Source organism: Priapulus caudatus, unplaced genomic scaffold (genome assembly GCF_000485595.1).
Source record: "Priapulus caudatus unplaced genomic scaffold, Priapulus_caudatus-5.0.1 Scaffold193, whole genome shotgun sequence".
Classification (NCBI taxonomy): domain Eukaryota; kingdom Metazoa; phylum Priapulida; class Priapulimorpha; order Priapulimorphida; family Priapulidae; genus Priapulus; species Priapulus caudatus.
The window spans coordinates 230194-240883 of NW_014577254.1; the positions used below are offsets into that span (position 1 = coordinate 230194).

At 37.0% G+C, this 10690-nt stretch overlaps 2 protein-coding genes across 10 annotated transcripts in view; one reads left to right on the forward strand and one right to left on the reverse strand.

Moving 5' to 3' along the window:
- The window catches only part of LOC106807066 (E3 ubiquitin-protein ligase FANCL-like), a 28967-nt gene extending 24382 nt beyond the window's left edge, over positions 1-4585 (reverse strand). For all 5 annotated transcript variants that reach the window (XM_014809294.1, XM_014809293.1, XM_014809295.1 and 2 more), the window contains exons 1-4: positions 4484-4585; positions 3476-3595; positions 3172-3228; positions 2419-2519 (exon numbers count right to left, since the gene is read on the reverse strand). In XM_014809294.1, coding sequence (XP_014664780.1) covers positions 2419-2519; positions 3172-3228; positions 3476-3595; positions 4484-4558 — 353 coding nt within the window. In that variant the 5' untranslated portion in view covers positions 4559-4585. The remainder of the gene's footprint in view (positions 1-2418; positions 2520-3171; positions 3229-3475; positions 3596-4483) is intronic.
- Positions 4125-10690, forward strand: part of LOC106807067 (proteasome subunit alpha type-3-like) — a 17569-nt gene continuing 11003 nt past the window's right edge. For 2 of the 5 annotated variants that reach the window (XM_014809299.1, XM_014809301.1), the window contains exons 1-3: positions 4807-4891; positions 9941-10023; positions 10291-10414. In XM_014809299.1, coding sequence (XP_014664785.1) covers positions 4871-4891; positions 9941-10023; positions 10291-10414 — 228 coding nt within the window. In that variant the 5' untranslated portion in view covers positions 4807-4870. Of the gene's footprint in view, positions 4170-4806; positions 4892-5046; positions 5123-9940; positions 10024-10290; positions 10415-10690 lie in introns of those variants that run through there. The other 3 variants (XM_014809297.1, XM_014809300.1, XM_014809298.1) reach the window with 2 other exon arrangements.

Sequence of the window (10690 nt, forward strand, 5' to 3'; positions counted from 1 at the left end):
ACGTACGTACGTACGTACGACTACACACACACACACACACACACACACACACACACACACACACACACACACACACACACACACACACACACACACACACACACACACACACACACACACACACACACACACACACACATATATATATACACACACCCACACATGCACACACACACACCCAGCCACTGCTGCGTCATAGTTCTAACCATATAATACACCCATAACAGCCGGGGCAACTAACTAACAAAGCTATATAACCTGCCGTGTGTATGCGTGCGAGCGTGTGTGTATGTGTGCGTATGCATGTGTGTGTGCACGCGTGCGTGTGCGTGTGCACGTCAAGCTCATCAAAGCTCCAGCTGCAGTCTCTCCAACTGAATGTGGGTGGCAGCAAGAATCCCCTGACTCAGTGCCAACTCCAGTCTACATCACAATTCCCACCATTTCTCGGGACATGCCACAGCTTCTCACTTGCCAGTGTAAGACAGACTGTAAGGCTCCTTGCAAGTGCTGTGTGCACAGGCAGCCCTGCATGTTTCTCTGTAGATGCCAGGGTTCTTGTTCCCATACCCATATAATGAGGGAGGTACAGAGAGATGAGGGCCCAGCTGAATGATGGAACGTGTTCGGATGTGCTTACATTGTCGACATTGTTATAGTCTCCAGGACTTTTGAAGATTATCACTTATGAGGTTATTGTCAATACAGTCCCCGAACAAATTCTGGTGTGGTATATTTTATCAAAACATCAACTTTGTGTATTATTTCTTGAATTTTACCTCTAAATGTATTCCAAATACAAAATTAATGCCAAAAATGAATTCAGTGACCTCAAATTAGCTAAAAAAAACATGTGTCACAATAGTTTCTATGACAAACGGTTCAGGTGTTGTGAGTTGGTCAAGTTTTCCAAAATGGCCACCAGCGGCCATCTTGGATTTTGAGATAAAACGTGTGCCTTTGGATAATTTTGTTTCTGGTGCCCTAAAGAACGTTTATGCTAAAGGAGACCTTTGTAGCATGATTTGAAGTCAACCCCCTATTTTGTGCACTTAGCATGTCTACTATAATGTGTTCTTCAAAAAAGTGCTTTGAATACGACACGGTTTCACACAGTTTTCCCAAACTTTTGCATCTCCGCGGCCAAACTTTGTTATCGGATTAGTGTTCTATTGTCTCTGACAGGACGCTGGGGGCTGTTGGAGATATTAGGCATCGAATTGTATTCAGTGTGTATTGCGTTTCCAGCGTGCTAAAAATAAATGTGTGCTCACGGCGAGCTAGCAGCTGATTTTAGCTGTGTTGCCATTGTGTTCCTGATGATAAGGAAGCGAAACAAGTGCTGTTACTGTGCTTACCTAATATCCTAAACAGCCCCCAGTGTACCGTAGTTACTAATTACAACCTGGTGCTGCCGCCGCTATATCAAGTTCAGGGGCGGATCCAGGGCTGAAGCTAGACAGTATTTTTCCAGATTTTAAGGGCACATCCCCCAAACAGGGCACACCACCCCACAGTGGGCACCGTTAGGCGCGGAAGCACATGGCGATGCATGGGCCTGGGGGGCCTCCCCCAGGAAATTTCAAAATTTCAAGGGTCCCTGGGAACAAAAATGAGCACTATTTTAGCACACATTTAGTCAAGCAACAATAGCTAAAAAACCATATGGAATTTTATTTCTGCTTCATTTTGCCTGCGCTTTGCATACCAGCAATTAATGCAGAATGATTCAAGCACTTCCTTTCTTCTTCAGATATCAAAGCTAATTTTGTTACCATGTAAAATTTTGATTTCCTTCAAGTCCTGTCAATGAATCAGAAGAAAAAGAAATCAAATAAAGAATATAGCCAAATTCCATCAAATTGTTTTCTGTATTTTTTAGCGCAAAATTTTGAAGGGCACTTTAAAATCTAGACCGTATTTCCCAATACGGCAAATACGGTCTGAATCCGCCCCTGAAGTTTGGCCGCGGAGATGCAAAAGTTTGGAAAAACTGTGTGAAACCGTGTCGTATTCAAAGAACTTTTTTGAAGAACACATTCGATTTTCAGGTAAACTGGTGGTGGAGAATCCGAGACGAAAACAAGGTAAAGTTTGAATATATTTATTCATATATATTGATAGAATATTTTTAAGTTGAAAACTACGCAAAACGCTGTTAAAACAGTTTCATACTCTTCTCCCATTATGTACGCTTGATATGTATATATGTTAGCCTAACACTCTGGTCTTAGGAGACATAGCTCTACTGGTGTAGCCTCTCTGCTCCCGCTACAGAAAAGCGCCTACATGTCTACAATCAAAACTACATGTTTCTCTCACAACCAGGCAATAGTTGTGTTTTACGAACACGTACATATATTGTATTCAGTATACATATATTCATGCTTATATTGGAAATTACATTGTCATACATACCTATCCCAGCCAACTATTTCAATCTCATTCAGCAGACGAGAGTAGTATTCGGGTGGCTGACACACTAGCTTACTCGGGCTTTGCTTCCCAACTTGAGTTTCCTGAAATAAATCCGGTATTTGTAAGAAGTTATCCAAGTCAATTTAATATGATCAGGAGTAGATAATAGGGAATTCCCTATTATCTACTTCTGATATGATGCAAGATAAAGGTATGTATCTTGGAATTATATTTCAAATACATAGGTTCATTACATCACTAACATTATGCTATTTTTTATATCTAGCCTGTTTGATAATGAGTGATTTAATCACTCAATTAGCATATTAGCTCTACAGACAAAATACACCATTGATATTCTTCTGAATTTTGTATAGCAATCAGTCCGTCTTTTCGACCAACCCCTAGTCTACTCTTGTTGGGTTACAATATTGTATCTAGGAGAGATGGCTACTCTTGCACTACCAATAACGTACGTCATCCGGCCATATCAGCTAGATGCTGACTGTAATGGTCTGTATTACATCTATTCAATACGAGACACTGTCAGGTGTTGCCCTCTATTATCTTTATTATGTAATCATACATTATGACGTTTATGAAAGCGCGGATATATGGATATATGGCTGACACCTGCAATAAAGGACAAGTTCAGTACTCCAGTGTTATGTTTATTACTGCGTCAATCCGCACCTAAACAGCATATTACACTGACCACCTAAAACAACACAAAATCGCAATTGCACTTATTACCAAGATATTTTGCAGTTCAATGGCGAACTCAGCTAATGAATTGCTCTCTTGGAGTCTCTGAAAAAATTTAACAGAAATATTAGCAAAGCACATTTGTGCAACCTGCAAAAGTGCAAAATGTCAATAATTATCACGGATCAAACTATTAGTCTTCTAACAACTCATTGAGCATTATTTACTTATTACCGGTATTAAATTATTTACATATTATATTATTTATTTATTTATTTATATTTTTATTTAAAGATGCATGGTATCAGAATATTGCAAGAAAAGGGTCGATCAACCTTAAATGCTGGCTTACTCTATTCACTGTATTGAGGCAGTCAGCGAGCAAATGCTTCATTTTCCAGCTACATGATAATGACGCCCCCTGGAGGACACCTGGTGTGCGCAAATGAACCTCAATGTAGAATTCTAAACTCTGTAAAATAAAAAACTGTATTTAAATCCTACAATGTACTAATAAAACCTAGCAAAGGTTGCTTTACTATAATAAACGTAGTAAGTAGTAGTAACGTAATTAGCTTTATATAGCGTTTTCAGACAGATCAACACATTGTCATTGAATTGCAGTAGAAAAAGCTTCAAATTTGCAATTAACTAAAAAGGGAGAAAGATAATTTCAATGTGGAATGAAATATCGAAAATATCATCGGAATTCTGCCAACATTCAGGAGTATACGAATACACAGATACATGTGCTCTTGATAGTGTTGTGTAACATTCTCGCTGCAACATTACCACAATTATAACTAATAAGCCTAAATATAAAGGTGGTGTGAAGCTAGGTCACGGGTGTAAGTATGGGGGGGGGGGTAATTACACCGCACATGTTGCTGTGTACAAACAATAAAGTCTTTATACTAATTACTATATAATATGTGATATAAATACTCTTAATATTTGTTGCTTGTGCACAGCGGAGTGCGTGTGGTGTACTTCAAACTTGAGTGTTGTAGAGGAGCATGGCATTTGAACGTTCAAAAGGATTGATGGTAAATAAACACGAAATGTATTTACTACCCAAGTCGGCATTTGAACGCCATTTGCATGAAATCATCGGCAATAATAAGCGAAAGAGAGTAGAGAAACATTACGACTTTGGTAGTAAATTCATTTCCTCTTTATTTCGCATCATTTTTACTATTGAAACATTTCACAAAACAGGTCAATGCGATACGCCGATAGTATTTCAATGTTGTTGTTTTGTCACAACACAGTGACACTCTCACGAGTATCGTAAATATTAGTGAAACATGTAGGCCCTACCAGTACCGCCCAGTTAATGTTTTCGTTTGTAACTACTTACTTGCTGTTGTACATTCAGATATCCACGATATATGGTTTTGTTATTATTAAAAGGTATAAGTAATGGGGAAGGCATTCGTAGTTTATTTCTCGGCTAAAATCAGCACAGATCTTTGAAGTCGATGACGACGATGCCGATAAAATATATTTTAGAAAACAATCGTAAAATAATTAGTTTATTATTATGTAAACTATAATAAACTACGTATTTTGACAAAACAAACAATAATATCACAGACAAACGTGATAATAGTCTGAATAAATTAAAAACATACGTTTTAGCTTAGGTCCTAGTATTTATCGTTAGGGACAACAGAGGGCGCGGACATCAATCTACCCGGCGAACGTTTGCACGGTTTTATGGAAATTATTTTACAATTATTATAAAATGAGTTCCATAGGCACTGGGGTGAGTGACTCTAGTGTGATAGCACTGAGTAAATGTAAATTTAACTCTTTTTTTTTTTTAAGTGGATGACTTATATAGGCAATACGTACCGCAACTAAACAATCATTACAATGTACTAGTATTATGAAACTGCAAAATCATGATCCCTTGTATTTTGTAAGGTGTAGTTGTAAGATAAAGATGTATTACAAGCCAAGGGATCATGATTTTGCAGTTTCATTAGTACAAGTTGTAAGTACTCCTACTACTAGTACTACTACTACTACTACTAGGATATGTATTGACTCAATAATATTGTGGTTAACTTAATGTATACTTGCCCAAGCTTTCAGTAACCCTGTATAAAATATGCGCGTGTCTAGTTGCGCTAAGTTGGCCATAGGCCATGGCATTAGTACGTTGGTCATACTGTCATTACCGAGGCCATTTACACTCACAGATGTTGTAGCTAGTCTACAAACTCTTGCGCAAGCCAAAACAAAGGAATACCGAATAGCAAACACGACTGTGGTAAAACTATAATTTTGCATGTAGGGTTAGTGATAATATCTAGAACAGCATTAAACCCACCTATGATTATAGCATCTGTAGTCATGGAAAAATCATTAACCATTTGCACTTGTACATCTGGTTTGATTGGAACTAACTAGAAATTCTAGTAGTAGAATCCCAATACATTCAGTCCTTTGTGTTTGAGAGCCATAGTTCTAATATTAGTTAGGTGCGGATCAACGCAGTATAATAAACGTAACACTGGAGTAAATGAACGTGTCCTTTATTGCGGGTCTCAGCCGTATACGCTCTAGCCCGCGCTTTTATAAACGTCATTATGTATGATTACATAATCAGGATAATAGAGGGCAACACCTGACGGCGTCTCGTATTGAACAAATATGATAGTGATTATACAAACCATTACACCTCCCTTTCTTTAACCAAACTGTAGGGGTGTAAACAATTAAATCACATTAAACAAAATCTTCTGTTGATTACTTACGCGTATAACCAGATTAGGATATCGTTTTTTTTTTAGTAGGTTACACTACATCGAACCTAACAACTTGACTATCTTATGGTAACATAATTGTTATAACAGATATATACTTCAAATCTAACTCTTATCACTGTCTTCGGTTACATTTTGTTAAACGTTACTATTATACATGCTAGTACATCCTATCTACTGATATAGACTCTCAACTTAGTTAACAGGACTCAATCAATCTGTCTGGTCGCTTAAACACTCGCGTCGACTTTCTGACTATATTGTCATCTTGTGTGACAGGAATCTCTGGTGTATGATTTACATCCCTAACATTCTCATTGTTAGTAGGTTTCATTGAAGACATTTCATATGCATTCTGTTTTGTATCGGTATGGTTAGTAGTATGACCATGTTCCGTTTCAGGCCTATTAAGTGTCACCGGACTAACTTCTTCTTGGGCCGGTGGTGCAAAGCACTCTATCGTAGCAAGCAAATCAGTCCTATTTCTTCTGTACATTGCACCTGACTCTGCTTGTACTAAATATGACCTTGGAGCTAGTCTTCTAACAACTTTTGATCTCATAGACCATCTGTTGGTCTTCTCATCTCTCATTCTCACTACATCACTATTTACCAGACTTGACAATAACCTAGTACCTTTATCATGATACAGCTTCTGCTTTTGTTTGTTGGCCTCTTTTACTTCCTTTACCTTCTCATACCTATCAACTCTGAGACTGTCTTCAGTAGTCGGTAGGTTAGATCTAAGCTTTCTCCCCATTAACAATTGAGCTGGTGATAAACTCTCAATAATGGGCGTAGACCTGTATGCTAATAACCCAATAAATGGATCATCTCCATTGTGCTATGACTTCTTTAGTATATTTTTAGCTCACCTTGACATCGTCAAGCTGAGCTATTGCCATGGGTCGTCGTCCGTCGTACAACCGTCCGTCCGTCCGTCAACATTTGGCTACGGTCAACGATAATTTAGGAACCGTTTGACCCACATGTTTGAAATTTGGTAGAGTTGTTACTGCTATGCTTCCATATTAAACGTCCTATTTTGGAGCACGCCAGTCGACGTACTTTCGAGCCACGGCAATTTTTTGGCAAAAATGGGAATTCCCATTAGTAAGTTCAGGTTCAACGGATTTTTCTCATTTTTGGTATGTGAATGAATAAGGGCTAGGGGTTTTGATATAAAAAAAAATTATGCAATTAGGTAGGGTTTGGCAATTATATAGCATATTATATAGACACCAACAGTCTGTGGTGTCACACTCCGTCTGGTTCGTTTTACAAGATTTCATTGACAATATCTTTAATGGCACAATTGGTATTTCCTCGCCACCCTGCGATAAAACGTCTATATTAGAGTAAGTTTTACAAAACATGTCGGAACGCAGCATAACCTATTTATTTCAAACGCCGATCGCTACAAAGGCGGTTATAGCGCCCATCTACGGTCACAACAATTGTGATTAATTTTGGTTTATAAATTATTATTGCGATATACAGATGACAATCGTTTCTATAATGTACGTCGATGGTTGCTCAATTAAAACTGACTTCTTCTTACTCACTCATTTGTGTATCAACGGATTTTTCTCATTTTTGGTATGTGAATGAATAAGGGCTAGGGGTTTTGATACTTAAAAAAAAATTATGCAAATTAGGTTAGGGTTTGCAATTATATAGGCATATTATATAGACACGCAGATAACAAACAGTCTGTGGTGTCACACTCGTCTGGTTCGTTTTACAAGATTTCATTGACAATATCTTTAATGCAAAATTCCTGCTATGAACATATTATGATTTATACTATTATTTATTATATTATTATTATTATGATATAATGATTTATGCTAAAGAACATCAAAGCGGGTATAGCGCCATCTACCGTCACAAATTGTGATTCATTTTTGTTTATAAATTATTTATAATTTTTATATAATATTATTTATTATTTTCACATAAAAAATTACACATATAATTATCAAGAGTATATAATGGGAGTCTTCCATATATACTCTTCGTTTCTATAATGTACGCACGATGCGTTGCTTAATTAAAACTGACTTCTTCTCACTCACTCATTTGTGTCCTTTTTTGTGGTGAGCTACAGTGTCATTGACACTTTCATTTACAATCTGAACAGTCTTCTGTACGCTGGACATTCGACTTTGGGTAGTGTGGGCTGGACGTTGTATGGTTAAAATCTTATTCCCTAGCAAACTTCTTGAAATGCTCAGAATCATAACACGGACCATTATCAGAAAATACCTCTTGGAGTAACCATGTATGCGAAAACAGATTCTTTAACCCCATTACTACTGCACTGCTTGTGTGACTGCTGATCTTTACCACTCTGGATAGCAGGAATAAGCATCAACTGCTATTAGGTAGTCCTTTTTATCAATACACATAGATCGTGGCAACTTTTGCCATGGACCCGCCCGGTGTTTTATGTGGACTCAGAGGCTCGGCTTGTTGCCTGTCTCTGTAAGTCAGACACGCATCACACATCTTAACTTGTGTCAACATCCTTATTTATCTAGGCCAATACACAGAATCTCGAGCTCTTGGCTTACACTTTTCCATCCCCATAAGACCTGCATGTATTTTATCAAGTATCGACTTTCTGAGCTTTGTGGGACAACCACTCTATTGCCTTCATGATGATGCCGTTAGTCACGGTCAATTCATCTCTAAAGTTCCAATAAGGATTCATATCTCTGGCATTTTAAACTTATCACTAGGCACCCTAACCTTTCATAATTACCTCTCTAAGTTCATTCTTGTCTCATCTTTGTCAGTCTCCACTCGAATTTCTTCTAGCTTTCTATCAGCTACGGGAATATGCTTCATGACATTGACAACATGCGCACTTACTTCAGTTTCAAACTGGTATCACCTGTGTCTGGTAGATAATTGCGGGACAACATGTCTGCTGTAAACATTAGTTTACCTGGTTTGAACTTTAGCTCACAATTGTACTTTTGCAATCTCAAACGCAGTCTCTGTAATCTAGCTGGGCAGTCATTTAGAGCTTTACTGAAAATAGCGATCAGCATTCAGCAGTTTGTGATCTGTTTCAGCTTCAAACCTGCGCCCATACACATACTGGTGGAACCGTTCACACCCAAAAGATATACCTAGAGCTTCCTTTTCTATCTGCGCGTATCTCTGTTCACACTCTCTCATGGCCCTAGAGACATATGCTACCGGTAACCAGTCTTCCCGTTCTAGGGATTTACACTGAAGCAATCAAATCAATCAACCAATCAAGTAGCATTAAATCTAATCATTAAATTAAATAAAATAAGATCTAGTTAAATTGGTTTTCCACCTTTTATTTCCAAGGCTGTGAGATTTTTAAACCCAAGATGGGAAAGTGAATTTTCTGAAGATAATAAAATATGGTTCTGTATAATGAGAATTTTAAATCTGTTGTGGTTTGGATGACCATGTAAAATTACAGGTTTGTATCTTGTAATAGCAATGTAAACATAGTAAAACACTGGCAATGACTACTCTCAGTGTCAGCATATGGGTCAGCTTGATTTAACTCTGATACACTAACTAGTGACTATCAACTTCTAACTTGCAGCTTAGTGCTAGTTAAAACTGGGAGAGTGTCACCAATCCTAAAATCCCGACTCGGTGATCCTTGACGCGTCTCGGTGCTATATATCCTCACGTGTGCAATCTTGAGCTTAGGCCAAAACAAAATATATGTGTGGTTACCGTTACATGCCGAAAAAAATAGGGTAGGTAGGTAGTTAGAGAAAACATTTTATTTTCTTGAAATATTTTATTTACGAACCATGTCCGAAGGATGTGTGTTGTGCCTTTTGAAGCAGGAACTGAAAAAATGTTAAATTAAAAAAAAAAAATTAGTAATTCGTTTATAAATATGTTGTTTACATTTTAATTTCGTATTCAATTAGCTTGTTATGTATAACCACCTGGATAGTATAAAGGGTCCATTTTAAAAAGTTGGTTGTCATTAATTATGTAATAATTTCTAAACTTTTTTTTGTTTGTTTTTGTTTCAGTATGATTTGTCAGCATCACAATTTTCACCAGATGGCAGAGTATTCCAAGTAGAATATGCAATCAAAGCTGTAGAAAACAGCAGGTGTGTTTCATAATATTGTATGTTTAATTGGCTACAAGTTAGGAATATAAATCATACCTGATTTAACTTTGTATCAAATTCTTATCTAAAATAAATAATGACAAAGCTACATGGATTAACAGTGGGCAATTTCTGTCTATTCAATAGAAGTCTTATATTAAATACAATAAGAAGTAATGTGTCATTTCTTTTAACTTCTCACTATTGTGATGCTATCTCTTGCTTATTGGTGTGCTTGTTTAACTAATGTACTTTTTATTTCTATAGCACTGCAATTGCAATCAGGGGCAAGGATGGAGTTGTATTTGCTGTTGAAAATCTCATCCTGTCAAAGTTGTATGAGAAAGGAACTAACAAACGTATACACAACCTAGATTCACACATAGGAATGGTAAGCATTATGTAATTACATGTAAATACAAACTAACAAACGTATACACAACGTAAATACACACATAGGAATGGTAAACATTATGTAATTACATGTAAATACAAACTAACAAACGTATACACAACGTAAATACACACATAGGAATGGTAAACATTATGTAATTACATGTAAATACAAACTAACAAACGTATACACAACGTAAATACACACATAGGAATGGTAAACATTATGTAATTACATGTAAATACAAACTAACAAACGTATACACAACGTAAA